The sequence below is a fragment of the Psittacula echo genome (assembly GCF_963264785.1).
Source record: "Psittacula echo genome assembly, chromosome: 4".
NCBI lineage: Eukaryota > Metazoa > Chordata > Aves > Psittaciformes > Psittacidae > Psittacula > Psittacula echo.
Genome location: NC_137738.1, coordinates 76,164,578 through 76,185,151, shown reverse-complemented (window position 1 = coordinate 76,185,151; position 20,574 = coordinate 76,164,578). Strand labels below are relative to the sequence as shown.

Sequence of the window (20,574 nt, the reverse complement as noted above, 5' to 3'; positions counted from 1 at the left end):
ATTTATATATTAATTATATATATATTATATATTTGTAGAAGGCCAAAATATATCTATCATATATCTATGCTCCACATTGTTAATAAAGGGAACCACACTACTGTCTCTCATGATGGAGTTGTCTGGACTGAGCACACTGAAGGGTGTTAAGATGCTGCAGTGGGAGTCACAGATGTATGACATAGAAATGTTCCCTTGGCACTTGCACAGCTAGCTATCATTCTTAGCTGACAACTAACTGTACCTCCTTGTAGTGAGAGAGGTGTTTTTCTCCTTCTAGCAGAGATCCATGACTGCCCGTCCCCTAGTTGTGGGAAATTACAATCCTGTTCACTAGGATGTACCATGAAATTACTGAAGGCTAGTACTTCATATATTGAAGCTCCAGAAAACTGACTTTAACTGTGTGGTTAACAAAAGGATCTCAGGGCTTCTTCTCCAGCCTTGAATCGTACAGTCAGTGTTTGGAAGTATATACTCGCAGTCACCTCCGATTAGGCTGTGCACGTAAATCAGAGAATCATAGGATGTTTCGGGTTGGAAGCAACCTTTAAAAACCACCTAGTCCAACCGCCCTGCTGTGGGCAGGGACATCTTCCGCTAGACCAGGTTGCTCAAGGGCCATTCAGCCTGAAGAGCACTTGAGTAAGTGCTACAGGATCAGTATCTGTGAAAGGAAACTGATGTGCTGAAGTGAAATTCATATAACATTATCTCTGTGCCTGTAATACGTCTCAAAAATGCAAACTTGTTTAACACTAATTTCCAAGCAGGATAATTTTGGCAAAGAGTGCAAGCCACTGTAAGATAAAATGTTTGAAAGTAAAAGCACCTTCATGTGCTGTTTCAAACAGACAAGCAGCAGCTTTAATGTGTTTAAGAAGCTCAAAGGGCAAATTTTTCCCCGCATGGAAAATAAGTGATCACTTTGTGTATTTAACATCCTGCATAAGCATAATAGTTGTTCCAGAACCTCTGCAACTCGGTATTTAATAAAATAACTCATTGTCGAAACAGAAATATTATTATTGCCAAAGCAATGCATAAGCATACCTTTGGCACACAGAAGCCAGACATGAGCAGCAGCCGACTTCCTCACAAACATCCCAGGAGTGGCAGGTCCTGCGGCGAGCACACAAGATGCTGCCCTTCCACGATGCTGTGTGCAGCCACTGCTGGAGTGCTTAGCAGCAGTAGTTGTAGGGACTTCAGAATATCTTGTTTGATGCACAGAAGAAATTACACAGCCATCTTTCCAAATGCAGTGATTGTGAGATAAAAGACTCTGAAAAATAGAGGAAAATGAGTCACAGCTTTGGGCTTTGATTGGAGAGACTCAGATGGAATAAAGCCTCGTTTTGAAAAGTGTTACATCTTGCTTTAGGTCACTGCTAGAGCAGTTCTGTTCTCAAAGCAGTGTGTGATACAAAACCACAAGCTGCTTGTTGTACCCACCTCAGCAAGGCCTAGTGCTTGACAAAGTGCGTGTCTGCTCTTTGCTTTTAGCCAGTAAGAACCTTAAAGCATACAAGGAAATAGGTGAACACCCCACTTCCCCCATTTTTGAGACTTTGTGCTGCTTTCATGTTGATGTCATATGGATGAGCATAGAACCCCACAGAGAAAGGAGATAAATGTTGCTATATATACATTAAATCTGGAAAATTCTCATTGTCATTTGAACCCTTTAAGATGGGATTCTTCTTTTGCAATCTCACATGCTTCTGCCATCAGGTCCTGGTCTGTTAGTACTGCTGCCTAACAAGAAGAAAGGGCACTTCAGATTCCAGAAAGCACAGAACTTATTTAGATTAAGAAAGACAAGACTAATGGTGTGGTATAAAACTGAACACCCTCTAACTAAAGTGCAGTGATTGATCCTTTGAAGTAAGTTTAATACTAACAATGCATTATGTTGGAAAAATATTCTGTGTTCCATTTATATCCTTGTTTACTACTGGGAGAAAACTGCAGGAAATTAACAGGGCTTTTTTGCTCTGGTGATATTTATGACTCATCTCATAATTCCCAACATAAGCCATACTTCTGCTGAAGACAACCATAAGGTTTCAGTAAAGACTAAAATCCAGCTATTAGTTAATAGGATAAATTACTTTAGAGAAAGAAGATCTAGATCTTGGTACATTGAAAAAAACTTCTGAAAAAGCTTTTTTTCTTGGTGCCATTATAACGTTATTCTGCCAAGTTTAATGAGCCCTGGCATTTGTGGCTGCTTAGATTTCTGTAGTATCTGTGAGGGGTCCTGGGGCTATAAGGTAGGCTGGACTTTTAAATACTGTGCTATGCTTACTGGTTTTGGAAGTTCTGCCATGAACATATGATTTTGTTCAGGACAGACTTGCTCTTTCATCCTCATTCTCCTGACTGGAGTGTTTAAAAATATTATTCTATATTTCAGTATGTTAAAAAGGTAATAAATCATTCCAGTCTTAATCAATCTGCTGAATTGAAGCATCATAAAGTAAGCAGATTAACTGCTGTTTGTCATTTTTAATCATTTTATACCATTCCTCCTACAGCCATCACAGGCTGATATCGTGGTGTGGTGCAATACACATCAAAACTCCGATGTTGCCACTGAAAGTACCTTTTTCCTTTAAAAAAAGTAAAAAATAAAAAAGGATGGTTTATTGTCTTATCCAGTATTCTGTTAAAATGTGAGACTTAATAGCATTTAGCATTTCTTGTTTTGTTTTTGTATCTTTTAAGCTGATGTGCTTGCTCAAGGAAGAATGATACCTGCTTTATAGATCCCTTGAGAAATTTACCTTGATGTTTTACTTTTTGTCTATGATGGAATGGATTATCAAATGTGCATTTAATGACACTTTCATTGGTGTCCCATAGGTATCTGAGCTATTTCATTTGCTTGGTTTTGATTACATCTCTTGTGATAGCCTTTTTGTTACTTTGTCAGTATAAGCCATATACAATTGCTTAGCAGACACTGCTAAAAATATGACTCCTTAAAAATATGACAGGAAAGGTCAATTTAGATTGACAACACTCTTTTTTACACTGCGTACTTGAACTCTTCCATACTTCAATAAAGATGCATAAACATCACATAGGGGAATAGAAAATGAAATATTGTTTGAATAAAATTTATGCATCAGAGCCTGACAAAATTCAGCTTTCTGAGGAAGTTGCTTCACCAGCAAGTTTGGTTCTCGGAAAATTTCAGACATGAAATTCCGTTCAAATTTGTGTATTTCCGAAAAAGGTAATAATTATTTTTAAAAAAGAGTATATAAAAAGCTGGGTTTGCTGAAGTCTGGTTTTGGTTTGTTTTTTTTTTTTTTTAATCTCAAAAATTGCTTTTAAAGTTTCCTATCCACTCTATTTTCACATTGTAAGACAATGAGGTCTTCATATTCCACCTCTTCATAGACGGGGTTGTGTTATTTCTGGGTAGAAGGCAGAGCGGTATCAAGCCCTTAACATGTTACACTCTTCCACTTGAAGAAAACCTTGAAGTGCAAGTCATTTTAAGGAAAGCCTACAGGAGAAATTTATGAGCTTTTTCTATGGAAGAGCGCTTATTCTCCATGCGGCTTTTGTCAAACATTTTTAACAAATTGTAATAACCTTTGTCATATCTCATTTTCTTGCATAAACAAGTCACATTGAAACTATAAATGATGGAAAATTTAATCCACATGGCTTGCACTATCAAAACTGTTAAACTGTTTTATTTTCCACCATGTCAGCAGTGCATTATCTGTTTTATAGGAATGTTGAAAAGATTACTTTTAAGGGAGATACCGCAGGACCTGCATAAATGTCCTCCTCACGCCTGCACTAGCTATCGTTTTCACTTTCAGTTCTTCCTGAAGCTAGAAACTGCTTTGGTATTTGTCTTCCCATATCCTATCAGAGAGGATATTTCCACCCACCTCCAAGAACTGTCTGCTCAGAGACACCAGAAGTGCACTGAGGCTAACAGGAGCTGTCAAGTTTCTGCTGCCTTCCTGTCTTGAGCATGTACATCTGCTCTGGGATGCAACGTAGTGCACCAGCTGTCAGTCCAACGGGATGCATGCCTTCTCCTCTGTGGGAACTTAGTGCCTGGCAAACTGTGTGTATGTATAACAGTAACTCCTAGTCCAGATTATGCTCTTTTTCTCTGACCCCATTAGCTCCATGGCACACTGAAGTCTCCTTTTCTCACACACCAGAAGAGGGGAGAGTACTGACAGCATCTAGCCATTGCAGGGACATGTAAGGCAACCCACTTATCAAGTATCTGTCTCTTTGCTTTCTGTGACAACTGTTCACCAAAATAGTTCCAATGAAAGTATAAGTGCATGAATGACCACCTCTTTCCTTCCTTTCTTTATAGGGTTTTTACTGGGTATCCACTTATCTAAACCTGTAATGGATCTATTGTTTCTAGACATCCAGTATAATCTTCAGCACATTTATTTATCTAATGCCTCACACTGATTTTATGCATTCAAGAATTTAAAAATCATTTAAAGGTGGTACTTAGGTACTCAGTTCAGCAACATCCTGGTCACTGTTAAGAAAACACAGGCACTGCTCCTGGCTGTGGAAGAAATTATTTCTGGAGGGGCCCTGATAGCTTCTTTGTAGACTTAGACCTCATTAATGAAAACAACTTTCTGTAAGTTTGCAAGAAACTTGCATTAGTTTTGACTTTTGACCGATAGGAAAAGTAATCTACTTTTCCATTGTAGCTAAGGTTAGCAAAAGCTTTCAAGCATTTTCTACCTTCCATACAAAATCCAGGATAATGGCACTGCCAATGGTTTGCAAACAGTTTTGGTCAAAATCCTGAATGTGTTTGCATTTATGGGGATTAAATCAGGCCTCAAATAATACTGGAACATAACTCTGGTGGTCTAATCATTTAATTATGTCATTTTAACAATTATACACTTTTATGATTTACAGAAGAGGTCAAAAAACTCTTTTCAGATGTTTAACTTTTGATTATTTTAATTCTAGCTGTAAATAACATAGCTAAATGGCTTTTAAAGATCTTCCCTGAGTGTACTTTTTGTGCTTACAATATTCCCTGAGTAATGTTTTAACAATTGCTTTAAGCTGAACACCTTCTTCCCTATGAACAGCCCTCAAATCACAAACTGTAGTAAAATTCTGTTGAAAATTAAATAAATGGAGAATTGGTGGTTCCTAATTAACCAGTAAGAAAAATTTATGAGAGGTGGATTGAATAAATATCAAAGCTTCTGAGTTATATTATCTTTCATAAATTGGCTTTTCTCCAATTAGTGTATACTTTCAGAAGCAGGGAAATAAGATGAAAGGATCTGCATCAAAACTGATTACTGCGAAACAAAATGGAAGTTGCTGGTTTTGATAAAATACAATACTATGGCAGTGCTTGAATAATTTTATGGGAAGTTGCTGCCTAAGGCATATGTTTTACTGTCTGATACTGAATGCATGAGGAAAGACAATCTGTTTTTTCAGCCTGAACAAATATATGATCCAGATTGAACCACTAGAGGCCAAATATAATTGCTCTGTGTTTTGCTTTTTAGTACTCACTACCTACAGCAGCATCCTGTTGTCTAGCATGTCATCATAACACACAGTTCAAATGATGGCATTAGAAAATACTTTCTTCTCTATTGAGAGTTATAAAATGACTATCAGGGGCTTAATGTAACCCTCTACACTTCATCTGTCACTGGAGAAATAGTTCATGATATGAAACAATTTATATACTTTGACACAACAGGGTTTGAATCTTATTTATTTTTGCTGGACAGATCCTTGTTTAACGTCTAGCCAAATGAAAGGTGTTGCTGCATCCTTCATGCCTTCACGCCTTCACTTCTAGCTAGGGAAAAAGAGAAGTGCTTGGTCTGAGTAAACAGTTTATATTATAAATGATAGAAAGCGAATCCTAACTATTGGTTTACTTTGAAGGAAAGCACAACAGTGGTAAATAAACTACAGAAAATATCCCAAAACACGTAATCTTTTTAATTTTGTTCCTACTATTGTGTTTTACAGCACCTAGAAGTATGCATCTAGTTTTGTAAGGCTAATACGACAGGCTTTATGTCCTCCCCCAAAATGCTTACGGTTTAATTTTAGACATAATATGCTGAATGGCAGTAAAAAAAGTGTTCATTGTTGGAGGGAAGAATGAGGGATAAAGGAGCAAGAGTTGAATGTGTGAGTGGATAAGTGCAAATATTTTTCTTTTATTCTTTAATAATAATAGTAATAATAACAATGCTTCATTCCTTTCATAATGTCTGGAAAAACTGAGTATAAAAGGTTATAGAGGTTTGGAAAAATATCTTTCCAAGACTTCTTATGTATGCTGTGAGGATTGTTTCTGCTTTTCATGGAAAATCTGCAGAACTATGTCTACCAGGTGCTAATCTAAAGTGCACCTGGCTTTCCTGAATATTTACCTTTATTTTGATTAATACACAGCTTAACTGTACTGATTCCCTCTCCTGACTCACTTTTCCCATCTATCGTGAATTAACACTGTGCCCACAGTGATCTTCTAAATCACAGTCTGAAGAACTATGGAAAAACAAGTGGTGGATGAGTGGAGGATGGTTTTGTGACTGCAGGAGTGGGCTGGGACTTAAGAGGTTCGGGTGTGTTCCACACATAAAGACTTTCCGTGTAGGCTTAGGCAAGTCCCTTACCTTTTCTATGTTGTGGTCTCCATCTATGATACAGGAACAACAAGCTTGCTTTTTTCATGCTTTGTCTGTTTTCTGTAATTGTGCCATAAGAGGTCTCATCCAAGTGAAACCTTGTACTGCGTGTTTGGATAAGACCCAGTACAACTGAGCCTCCAATTTAGTTGGTATTACTGGAATACAACTAAACAAGAGCAGTTTTTAATACCTAAACACAAAGGAAGTAAGAAAATATAATTTTAACTGATTCAGGACTAAAGAAATTCAGCAAAAGAAATTACATCCTTTTACTGCAAATTCTTAGTCACTTCTTAATTTTATTTTGCCCTCCATGCAAGCCTTAATGAGGAGAAACCACATTTATGCCCATGTCAGTAGGATGTAATTATAGCGGATTGTATCTGAAGACTGTAGCAGCTGAAACTACCAGTAATGTTCTGGGAGATTTTCCTATTTTAAAAAGAGTGGGGATGAAGGGGAGCAAAATTACTTACAAGGTGGATTTTTGTCATTTGAATGAATCTTTTATGAAATCTTTAAGCATGTATATGCTGATCTTAATCTTTCCTTAGTCTAGAAGACAAACATGCAATGGTATGTGTCAGAGACACCCTTTACCCTCCTGGATACTGTTTTTACTTACACTTCTCAGTAGAGCTTATAGGCAGGGTCCTACCAGATTTGATTTTCAGAGTAGAACTTCTCCCCAGCAGTGAAGTGATAGCACTACAAAATGTGCCTCCAGTATCTTACTACGTTGCACATCAGATTTTCTACTAGGAATTCTGAAGGAATGGACTTATGTTTTTATCTAATGTACAGGATATATTACAGCACTACTATATTACAGTACTATGGAAAGTCCATATGTTAAAATGGAAAGAGTAATTTTAGCTCCTTAATTGCTCACTTCATAGTCAGGGCCTTTTCCAGCCAAGTTCTGAAATTTCAGAGATTTCAGAGATTCAAACACAGATTTCACAGTGTGGTGACCTGACCCTGGCTGGATGCCAGGTGCCCACCAAAGCTGCTGTATCACTCCCCTCCTCACCTGAACAGGGAAGAGAAAACATAACAAAAGCTCATAGGTCGAGATAAGGACATGGAGAGATCGCTCACCAATTATCCATCAATTGTGATCAGTTCATCACACATTATCTCTGCCACTTCTTCCTCCTCAGGGGAGGACTTCTCACACTTTCCTCTGCTCCAGCATGGGTCCCTTCCATGGGTGCAGTCCTGCAGGAACAGACTTCTCCAGAATTGGTCTCCCATGGAATCACAAGTCTTGCGCAAACCTGCTCCAGTGTGGGCTCCTCTTTCCATGAGGCCACAGGTGCTGCCAAAAACTTCAGCACAGGCTTCGCATGGTGTTACTGCCTCCTTTGGGCATCCCCTTGCCCCAGTATAGGGACCCCCCTTCCTTCTCCCCCCAGCTTCTGTCTCCTCTTTCCTAATTATGTTATCCCAGAGTCACTACCACTGTCACTGATGGGCTCAGCCTTGGGCAGCGGTGGTTACGACTTGGAGCTGGCTGGAATTGGCTCTGCCAGACACAGGGGAAGCTTCCAGCAACTTCTCACAAAAGACCACCCCTGTAGCACCCCCTGCTACCAAAACCCTGCCACCCAAACCAAATACACACAGCCTCCCTGGGCAACTTGTTCTGGTACTGAACCCCATTCACACTGATTTTTTTCCCCCTATAGGTAGTCATAATTTTCTTCCCTGCAAAATGTGTCCTCTCTGCCTTCTTCATAAACAGAATTAGATAGCTGAGGGCAACAGTCAGAGGTCTCACTATCTGTTTGTCCAAGCTGGACAAACCCAGATCTGCTGTTGTATGTCATGAGCTGCAGCCCCAACCACGTTTGTGGCCCTTCACTGCACTTGCTTCAGTCTGTCCATCTCTCTCCCATGCTGGGAAGCCTCAAACTGGGTACAGCACTCCAGATGTGGCCTTTCAGATGCTCAACAATGGGAAATACTCACTTCCCTCAACCTGCTGGATAAATTCTTGCTAGTACAGCTCAGCGTACTAGTGTATGAGAACACACTGCTGAGATGTTCAACTTGGCCACGAGAAAAACACACATACGCTTCCTGATACTCTTCTGAAAAGCTGCTTTCTGTGTCTTCAGAATTACTGTGCTGGTTAAAGGAAACATCGTGTGGAAGATCATGTGCACCTTCTATATAGATCAGTAATTTCTATGCTTTTCCCTTTGTCCTTGGAAGAGACTTGAGTCCTTTCTGTACCAGGAAGAAGCCATTTTCACTTTCTTAAAGATGTGTATCTGCATTAATTACAGTGCCTATTCATGTTGTGTTAAGGCATCTGCTAAAAAGAGTCCCAGCAAGTCAGACAAAAGCCAAAGGCCTGCCCTTTTTTGGTTGAGTCATTGCCCATCATGACTGACAAGCGTTTCACTTTTCTTGTTCCAAGAAAGAAATTAGCAAAACATTGATAGAATCAATTACTACTGCTTGAAAAATCTAGTACAAGAATTTAAAATACAGAATATGCACCGCCTTGCACTCCTTCAGTGTGCTGTCTGGCTGCTGGTTAGTCAATTCATGGTGTTATGGGTGAAATGTACTTCTTTTCTGATCCAATTCATAAATGGTTTCACCAGTACAATTGTATTATTAATGGTGAAGCAGTACAATAAGAAAGGATATTTGTTATCATCCATATTGAAGGCCTCAAAGCTCTGCAGGCTTATTTCTGCAAATACCACATGTGCTGTATGCTGTAAGGATCAGACATGGGATATGCAAGAATTTCTACAGTGATACTGGGTGTTTGATCTTCCTTGCAAATAGATTTAGCAGCATGTTGGTGCTTTGCTTTGACTGGGTGTATTTGTCAGTACATAAAACATGCAAGCTCATGCAAGCTCAAAATTGTGGTCATGTTTTCCCGACTGTAGTAGCATGACTTGTGTAAGACTTTCTTCATTCACTCCCCTGTTTTAACTTCTTCAATGGATTGTATGATATTAAATTTGTTCCCAGAATGGATCCTGTTCATTTAGGGCAGTGATGCCACAAGTCAACTACCTCTCAGATTCTGATAGTTTGTACATGAAGTCTGTTGCTCAGAAAAAAGTTGTTTCAGATGAGCAGTTAGGTTCAATATGTATCTTATCTCTTCAGTAAGCTCAAACAGCAGATATTTGTGGTCAGTTGTGGAAGAAATGATTTTTCAGACTCAGGAGAGGACTCTCCTATTGGTTAGCTTTCTTCAAAGCCGCTAATTGTATCTGGACTGCATAAAGGATCGTGATACCAAAAGTAATATCTGCATATATATTGGGTCATTTCTCCAAGAAAATCTTTTGTCTTGTGCTTATTTCCATTAATTCTACCAGTGCTGCTCAGAAGCATGTGACTTTAGTAATAGGTTGTTCTAATGTCTTTAATGAACCAAGTAGTGTTTGAATTCCCTTCTATTAATGAAGACTGTTCATTGATAGCCTTCTACTAATGTTGGTGAAGTAGGATCAACATGGACACTGGGTCAGGGTTCTGAAAAATATTAACTATTAATATTCTTTCTTTTTCAGTTTTCTCCTTGTGTTTGGTTGCTTGATTTTGTCCGTGTTTTCTACTATTCCTGAACACACAAGACTTGCCTCTGGTTGTCTCTTCATTTTGGTAAGTGGAACTTCTAAATACAAGATAGTTTTACAGATACTTTTATATAGACTCAAATCCTCTCCCTCTCCCTCACCATGGAGAAAATAGTATAATTTTAATTTTTTAAGAAATCAGAATTTTCATCAGAATGGTGAAAAACTAATAAAATAGAGGATTCCACCATCTTTCTCTTTAAAAACAGTGTTAATGCTATATTGCGTCCCCTTCTTTGCTTGAGAATTGCTGTAGTTTATAACCAATAGTTTTTCTACTGCAGTTTGGCAGTGACTGAGCATGAAAGACCTTTGATACTGCTGCTGCCATTTATAAAGTCAGTATGTAGTAAGAGGCACTTATACTTAAAATAGGAAATAATTTTGGTATCTTAGATACCAATTTGTGCTAGCTATTGGTAGGTACTAACATTTTAGTGGCAGTTGCAGCAGTAGGATGTGGTTTTTTCAGTATTTCTTCATGACACATGGTTTTGTATTATGTTTCTCTCTCCTTTTTCCCTCCTGAGGTAGATGTAAATGGATTTAATCCCTTAAAGTGCTTAACATTTTTCATGCGTTATATGGACGCCACTTTATTCATCTGTTTCTTGATGGGCCATTTAGTTCTGCAAGGGATGGCCTGAGGATAGGCAGTAGTGATCATTAAAATGTCACTATATACCTAGAGTTACCATGGTTATTTCAGTCCCAGGTATACAGCAGACTGTGGCTCGTTAGGTAGTGCCTGGGGTGAAGCAACTGTTGACAAATGCGAACATTTTAATTATCATCACCATCTACATCCAAAAGCTCTGGTCTTCAGAACGGCTCCCTAATTAATTATGGCATGAGCAGGCCAATAAGCATAATTATGGTTTATGCTATATCTCTACGGCACAGTGTGCCACTGCGTCAAAATACCTGAACTAAACATCCAGAGCTGGCTAGGTGCAGATGTGTGATATTTTGCTCCATCTGATGATTTTGTAGCAGGGCTAATTAGGGAGAGCTGTGCTAAATGTGGTATTTTGCTTCTTAGCCATACTAGTGATTTTTCTTTTTCTGGATAAAAGATCAGGTGGCATTAAACCAGTTAAAAGTGATCAGATTTAACCCTACACTCATATGTAGTCCCATTGTTTATATATCTGAACAACAGTTCGTAAGTGGATGTTTGTTTGAATGTTCTGCAGCTAGCTAGAATATTGCAATTACTACACTAATTGCTAAGATTTTCTGGTATTGAAAACAGGAAAATTTTATTAGTCTGAAAGTACCCTCTTTCCAATAGCAGGTGCTTTGGTGACAAGTAATCTGTTTCCCTGTATACTTATGCTAATTGGTTGTAGAAGCACCATTTGTTCTGCCATAAAATATGCATTTCCCATGAGCCACATATTTGCTGATTGTGTTGGTATGCTTACCACTGTTGATTCCTCAGCTGGCTGATAAACACATTCCCTGTGCTTTGCCGTGGCTCTCCCAGGAGCCTGAATGTGAAGGAGCCCTGCTAAGTCCTGGGTTTGCTCCCACCATTGGGCAGAGGTGAGCTCTGCTAGCTGATACACCAATCCTTGTAGAGGTGTCCATCAGTGAAGCACAGTTGCTTGGGAAACTGTGGTGCTTTCTGTTGCTGCAGCTTCAAAGATGGACTTTTTCCATCTTAAGAGTTCTGACTGTACATCCTATGGCATCTTCTGAACACAGAAATAGCCTTAAGGAGGAAGAGGATGGATGGGTAATCTTTGAAGTATCCGTACTAGCCTGGTCCAACATTTCTATGCTATAGCCTAGTGTGTTCAGCAAATCCTTGGCGGGAATAAACGTATGATGACGAATTTTACGGCTCCTGCTGTGGGTCTCTAATGGAGAAAAATATAAACACAGCAAAGTATGAAGTTCCAGAAGCAGGCTAAAGCTGACTGGTTTATTCCAGTTTGCTGATGCATGATTTGCTCCTCTGCATATTGAATCATTAGCTGATACTAGCAATGTTATTAAAGCAGTCTTTTGCAACCACAGAGAGAAAAATGCATTTCTACGTTAACTCAGGAGCAGTTGTTTTGGCTGTGCCACTACATAACTGCAATCACTAGAGTTTGCGCAACCTTTTCCTTGCAGTGATTCACAGAGCTCTTACAAATGTGTCATTTAGTAAAAAACAAGTTGTATTAACTATCAGAGGTCTGGTTTAATACTGTTTTGCTTCATGCCTGAGATAGAATATATATATTTATTTGCTAATGAAGTACCACGCAAATATGCCAATCCATAGAGCTGCCTGCTGGGTTTCTGTTAAGTGTTTGCTTTGCAGATTTATTCCAGATGGTCCCCCCTACAGCCATGTTAATTGGCTAAAAGCTAATGTCATGTTCCTTCAACTTAATACCTGAGCTTCTGCCTGTGCTGGTACCTGTGGCTTTTGACATATTGCAGCTATTCACAGCTACACAGGGAGGTTAAATAGAGAAGTGTAGATGAGATGAGCAAACCTTTCCCTTCTTCTCAGAAAGGCCAGAGGAGTGGAGATTGCTGTTCTGTGATCAGTCAATTCCATTTGTCTCCCCCAGCCTTGCCTTAAAAGGGAGCAGAAAACATATCTCCTAATCACTGCATCCTAAATAGTCTCTCAGAAACATACAGCAGTGTGTGATAGCTCAAAGTAAGTAATTGCTTAGGAAAACAGTATTAGCTGAGGGTTTCTGAGCTTCAGCAGAGGTTAATAGACTCACCTGAACTGCAGAAATGCCTGAGCTCTCCTCCTACAGGCAACACGAAACTGCCCTGCTGTGTTGTGCCGTACATAGCCAGGGCTTCAGTTCTGGCATCCACACAAGTACTACTGTGTTCCTAGGCATCTTCCACTTATCAGGGGGCCTGTCAAGAGAAACACATTTAGTATTTGATTTTTATGCTTAAAATTAAAGTCCTGCAGATAAGTTAAGTGCATGTTACATGCAGTAATGTTGGATTGTTAAAACAGTAATTAACTTGGTTAGATCTATGTCCAGAAATAATAGCCCTAACCAGGGGGAGAGCATCAGATAAAACTCCTTATACCTACAGTGATAATTATGTTTTAGCCTCCTCTGTGCACACAGCTTCTGGCACTGGAGTTGTAGCAGTGATATATCCCAGACAGACAGTAGAATGAAATCTACTTCAACATCAAAAAAACCACAAGCAGCTTAAGAATCCAGCTAACACAGCAAGAAAATAATCTTTGGTGTATTGCTGATCTCCTACAAATACATTTGCTGGCACTTTATCAAATAATAAACACAAGGGAAGTAAAACTTGGGCTGGGAAGGCAAAATCAAATCTTTTGGGGAAGATAGCCAAGAAGGAATATATCTGGAAGTGGAGGTTATTCACTTTCATGACCAAACCCTCTGTATTTTAAGATCATTTTCAACTAAAGCTATGTGAATAACCAGTTCACTTCTGTTTGTTTGCTGTCAATTCAAGAAAATAAATTAAATCATTTGAGGTGACCCACAAAGATTTGGCAAATCGCGAAGTCCTAAAAAAGTTTTCGATCACATTAAATGCTTCATTTGACCTGGCATAAAATGTTATTTGAGTATTTGAGCATTCTAGAATTTTTGGCTTAAATGTAAAATTGCTTCTGTAGGAAAGAAATGTCATTATTATTTGAAGTGACAAAACATTCCATTTTTTCCATAATTTAATATTTAATCAAGGTGGAAAAATTGCAAAACTCGTGAATTTCTGCAGGACTGGTTTTGTCAGATCTGTTTTGTGTTTTTTCTCTGAAAAAAGAAAGCTGCACCCAGTTCTGTAGGATAAGGGCCTCTGAAAGTGTACTCCAGGAACACATTCTTCAGGCAGAAATAGCTCCCAAAGACATAAAAGCAGAAAGAGTGCAGTCGTTGAAGCTAGCTTCTACATTTACTGTGGTTACTTATATGAATTCAAAAGGAAAGTCTAGTAAGTGCTTCTAGCAATTAAGATCTTCCTAAGATTTTTCTGTTTTAACATTTTCCCATAAAAGAAACATAGAAAGAGGATGAACATTGATTAAAAAACATAGGATATAGCTGCCTCATAGCAGGCAAGCACATAGTCAATTTGTCTCTGCTCTAGGGGAGTGAATCCATGCACAGCTATGTAGTCATACAAATCTGCTACAAATTGTAAAGCTGGGCAGAGCGGATTTTAAAAAAGGAGATGGGTAGAGCTCAATTCAGAAAAGCAGCATTTTTTCAGTTTAGATTTCTTGTCCCAGAACTTGAATCCTCTTGCAACACTTGGATAAAAGACCACCAAACCGGAGCAGAGAACTGGATGAGTGGCCTTCCAGGACCAGATAACAAGTTAAAACTGAATGATCTTGAGATTTCAATTATAGATACATTTCTAACAATGCACTTCCATTGACTCCTCTCAAGCGAAACAGATAAACTGATCCCTGAGCCAAAAAAATTTGTGACTTTGAAGTTTGCTAGAGCTTGTCAAAACTCAGGATTAGTATTTTTAGGGAAATACTAATTTCCAGTGTTTCTTTCCTCCAAAATCAAAGGATGGCTTTGAAATTTCAAAATTTCTGCATAGAAATCTCTGAAAAATTACTTCTGTTAGACATGCAACACTGATATTGTCAAAGACAGAATAAGAGAGGGAAATGTAATGTTGATAAGGTCAAAGCCTTTATGTTTCCAGTCTTGTTTGGATTCACATACACTAATATTATAATAAGATAATAACATGAGCATAGAACAATTCAAGCATGTCATAATAAACTACCTGTTAGCTTTGAAAGAAAACGTTTTTACCCTATTAAAATAAATAATTTCATGCCTTCACTGATTAAATTTATACTCTCCTATTCTGTATACTGATTTCATCAAATCAGAGCTGACTGTTATTGTAAAAATTTGGACCACATCTTATCACAACTGCTTGGGAATCTGTGTGCAAACAGAGCAGACTTCCCATTAGAAATGTAAGGACTGATTGCACTTTTCTGAAACCTAAAGTTATTAGGAGGAAGCCTGACAGAAAGCAAAAATGTAAATGAAAAGGTGAAGTTATCTAAAAATATCAGTAGATGTCCCCAAAGCTTTAATTCTTCTCTCAGAAGACAGTGTTGGCACTCCCAACCAGCCAACCAAGCTCTTAAACAAATAAGCACTCACTGTAGCTATGGAGAGAGATGAAACCAGCAATAGAAATCGTTTCATAAGAAAAGAACATGGCACCACACATAAAACTGTAAAGGTATCTATATATTGTCAATAGTGCTGAGGATGATAAAATACACTTCAAACACATCAGAGAATAAAAACATCTCAATACTGGTATAAGCCTATTATTGATATGGTTCTGGGTTTGATTACATTGTTTCTTCTGTGTTAAGCAGAAATAACCTTTGTAAAGGGAAGAATCACACACTGAATGGAATCATCTTTCTCTTGTAATTAAAAATCGTGATACATTATTATTCTACTGAGAAAGCTTAAATGGGTTTGATGAGTAAAACAGCTTTACTATATGTGATCTGCAATCAGAACAAAGAAAAGTCTCGTAACTGAATCACTTAAAGATAACTATGCATGGTTACCTCAAATGCTACAGCATTTAACAGCAAATGCAGTGGAAGGTAAGAGATAGTTTCACAATCGCTGCAACAACATTTCCCAGGCAGGCAGAACTACAAACCTGTCCACATTATTTGGAAAAGAGACTTTTAGCCAGCCACTCAAGGGGTAACTTTCTCTAGAAGAACACAGAATCTGTAGGAGGATTTTGAGATTAAGAATGGGAAAATGGGGAGGATTAGATGTTAGTGATGGAGTGTCAGGGTTCAGATTAATGGGGATATAATTCTTTGAGGAGGGAAAAGCATGTCTCATTTTAGGCCAATCAACACATTGTGCTAAAGAACCAAAACATCTGCCCTTGACCTTCTTTAAGGACAGATGAGCAACACTCCTTGCATAGCAACTGCTCTTCCATGAGATGTCTTCCTTCTTGTTTTATCAGTTTAAGTGAAAAAAGGTAGCATTGGAAATCACTTCCAAGTCATAAGTGTAACATTGTCCATAGGCGTAGATTTGTAATAATTTAAGCTAGACTGTGTAGAATTGCATTTCATTGCCAGAGTTTGGTAAGGATCCAAACTTGTTATATGGAGAGCAAGAACTACCTCCTTAAAACAGGCTACAAACAGTTTAGATAACAACAGTAAAAATGGATAGATATCAAACTCTCTATCAGAAATTCAGACCTGACCCTTGTTAGAGAAATATCGATTTGCCAAATGGAAATGCAAAATATGTCTCCAGAGGAAAGCCTAGGTACGTGGTTATAAATAATACGTAAGGAAAAGGCTACAAACCAATAAATATCTAAAGCAAAAGAATGCTGAAAAAGGCAGAACATCAGTGATAAGAAGGCTATTTGGAAACCTAGGGAAAACCCACCATCTGAATAACATACAGAAACCTTAATCTACTCAGTCGCTTTGCACAGATGTGAAAACATAGCTTGCTACCATTAAAATGTGAACTTTCCTCAAGTGAGAGAAGAAATCTGTTAACAAGATTCAGTTTAAAAACTGTGAAGTCAAGCAAATAAGCATCAAAATACAGGCAAACATAAAAAATACCTGTCAGGATCTACAACAGACATACCTATAGCACAAAAATCCAGGGAATTTAAAGCATAGGTGATGGTAAATACACAGACACACACACTGGAACAAAGTCCATTCCTGAGGACCATGAACTGTTGGTGAGCTACAAAGATGAATTAGCAAAATAAGTACTGGCCATTTTAAAACTTGTAAGCTTCCACAGAGTGCCTAAGGAAAGGGTGTTTGTCATGGACAGGATAATAATGTTGGTATCAAATCTGAACCAGACAGGAATTGGCTGATTGTAACATATGAAAATAAAGTCACAGGAAATGAATGTCTAAAAAAGATATATGTATGTTTTTGAGAGGATGTGGAAGGGGTTTGTTCTTTTCTTTTTCCAAGAGTCCAAAATTCCATAAGCCTTGAAAAAAAAAGATAATAGGAAATGCTGCAAAGCTCTCAGCAAATGGCATAATTTGTAAAACACAAGTCTTGGTAAACTGGCTCTCAAAGTCTAGTTATTGGATTGAAAAGAGGGAACCAAGTCAACTTTTTCACTGTACCTAAGGAACTGAATAAAAATATTGTAACCAAAGAATTCAAGATTTCAACTGTTCAAGTTAACAGACATATTTGGTGAGATAACAGAAGTAAGCATCTTAAAGGAACTAAATGCATAAGGAGAATTTCGGGAGATGGGGCAATGTGCCTGCCCAGTCCACTTAGCCCAAAGTTGCCAATTGTCAGAAAATACTTTCTTAAAATTGCTTTCTGAAAATGTTAATGAATTTTGCAAACCAGGAAACTGCAAGTAGAAATAACTAAAAAGAACACAGCAAATATCATTTGCAGGATCTCTAGGATTTAACAGCTCCAAACATGCTAAGACCAAAGAATAAGAGAAGAATGAATTTCCTATCCCACTGCTATACAGCATGTCAAATGTTATCAGTTATTTCACATAACATGTGTTCGACCATAACAATCAGTCTAAAGCCCTTGCATCGATATAATATCAACATGGATGCCAGAACATAAAAGGATTCAGAGCCTGCTCTGGCTTTGACACCCATTCTTTTGGACACGGCAAAAGATATCGGATTCTTCCAAACATTTCGAAAGGAAGGTTGGGGAGCTGTGTTGCTACAGAGGCATGTGCTTGAACGTCTGCCTGTAGCATGTGACATCAGAAATGTGACTGCAGCAGAAAAAAATGCGTGAAGAAATCACAAAGAAAATGCAAAGGCCTGGGTACAGCTGTACAGAGCTTCATTGTTTTCAGTATGTGGATAATTTTAAAGCCAAAATGAGACCATTTGCTGCTGATATCTCTCTACAGAGAAAGAAAATGTGAACAAGTAGAAAGCAGAATACAAAAAGGTTTGTAAAGTAGAAAATTATTCTATAGTGTGAGTTTAATGGCTATCACCTCCTTTCAGAAATTCTCTCAGAAAGGTAGTTGTACCTGACACATAAATAAAAGATGTGGTACAAAACTGAGAGTGCAAATACCTGGAAAACACCATATTTAAGGGTGATGCTGTGTCTGCAGAAGAGAAGGATAGACATGTTGGGTGGCAAAGTCATTGTTTCCCATTGCTATTTTCTCAATTTGAAAAAGGCTTTTCAGTGGTGACCAGGGTATTCCTAGAATGACTGTCCGTCAAAAGCCAAAAGGAGTCTGGGGATGTGTTTTCCCACGCATGCACTGACACAATAATTGCAGTGACCATGACGGCCAAAGGCTGGGATCACAGCTGCCCAGTGCGCCTGTGTGGGACTCAAGCCTGTGGCACTGGCAGATCCTCAGCAGTTGGTCCATGGTGGTGGTGCAAAGTGGTGGTGTGAAATAGGCTGATCTGGGGAGGCAGAATGGTGTCTGTCATTCCCTCGTGGTTGCTGAGGAAGGTTAGCACAGTTTCACTGCTAGGAATCGTATACTGGGTCTGATATGGTAAATACTTGTATTAACTCTATGAGAGGTGATGAAAAACATAATTAAATGGCAGCTACATAATTAATTCTGGTGCCTACTTGCACTATCTGGATCAAAATTGGTTTTACTTGACAAAGATTCTGGGTTTTTCTCTGTTGTAAGTGAATAAAGAAGCATGATTGATAGGTGCCATTTCAAGTAATAAAAAGAAAAAGCTTAAAGGGAGCTGGATAGCATAAGTCCAATATAACTTTGGCTAATTAAAACTAAGCATATCACTGGGATTTTAATATTATATCAGTAGACTTGTAGCTGCACATTAGATTAAAAGGCACAGAACTGATTTCTCAATAATCCTCTATTAACGCAGAATCAGCATGGGAAATCTTAATCATAATTTGGAAAAGCAAGTGTAGTAAAAGTATCACATTCATTATAAAACTGATAAATGATAAAATGGTGCATAAATTTCATTTCGTGCTTATTGTGTATTGCACTGGGAGCTGAAGTCTCTGGTTGTGATTTATATGCCTCTAATAGAGTGTATTCTGGGATATGTTTTCAGATTTATGGCTGCCTCTCTCATGGTTAAACTGCAGTTGGAAAGAACGAAAACATTAGTTCCTGAAGTGTATGTATGCATACGTAGATATGCTGCTTAGCTTTGCAGATCAAAGATCTCCGCTTCTAATGTTGAACCAAGAATCATACAAATGCATTCAAATTATACTATTATTTTCAACTACAAAGAATGCATATATCCATATCTGATTGTTTTAAACTGGCCAGTGTAACAGAAACATCCCTAGTCTTACACCAGCTTCTGCATCGTAACTATTTAAAGCTCAAACCTTCCTCAGGTTTCTTTGAGACAAGTGGTGTGCTTCCCATGACATTCTGGTAGTGTCTGCTTAAAGTGTAGAGCTGAACTCTGGTGCTCAGTACTTTGAATCAGTAGAGGGTTTTTTTTTCCTGAGAGAGAGATGCAGAAGCTGAGATGTTATGTTATTGCTACAACTGAATGAGAAAACAATCTCATCCTTTTTGACAATGGATAATAAAGCATTGCCATTTGAATAGGGTCAACCATTCATGTGAGATTTTAGCATCACGTTACCTTCTTAAACCAGTCAGCTGTAAATTAAACGATGAGAAAATATTTATTCTCCCTCTTTTCCAGCTGATTTGGAAACACTGGATTTCCCTGATTATGAGTTTTAGGGAAGAGAGGACACTTCTGAGCTGTATCAGATGACATTGCTCCTCCTGTTGCTGCTGTTGTGCTGGTGTACTGAGGCTGTGCTACCTCAACACCAGATGAGCATCTGCAGTGCAGCTACACTGCAGAGATGTATTCAGTAGGGAAACACTTGTGGCCTTATTAAAGCTTATTTCAGGGAATTAATTTGATTTGTTCTAGTCCATTTCCCAGGCTTCTGACAATGTCACTTGTAGACACAGTTCTCCTGTGAGCTCAAGGCAGGCAGCTCCTCACATTAGTCTGCAGCTTCTATTGGTCTACTTCGTTAGCCATTAGAATACTTAACACAATTTACCTGCAAGAAATATAATTAAAATAGCATTGTCTTGTGGGCGGATTTCTTACATCCAAACCAAAGCTCATTTACACACTGAAAAATAACCAGGAGCATCCTAGAACAGCACAGAGTGCTCGACTTGGGTCACTTTCTTATCTCAAAAAAAGGCTCTAATTCC

At 38.4% G+C, this 20,574-nt stretch overlaps 1 protein-coding gene across 5 annotated transcripts in view; it reads left to right on the top strand.

The window, feature by feature from the left end:
* The window catches only part of KCNQ5 (potassium voltage-gated channel subfamily Q member 5), a gene marked incomplete at both ends in the record, with an annotated part of 274,300 nt that overhangs the window by 183,192 nt on the left and 70,534 nt on the right, over window positions 1-20,574 (top strand). For all 5 annotated transcript variants that reach the window (XM_080616896.1, XM_080616894.1, XM_080616893.1 and 2 more), the window contains one exon: window positions 10,253-10,343. In XM_080616896.1, the coding sequence (XP_080473022.1) occupies window positions 10,253-10,343 (91 nt within the window). The remainder of the gene's footprint in view (window positions 1-10,252; window positions 10,344-20,574) is intronic.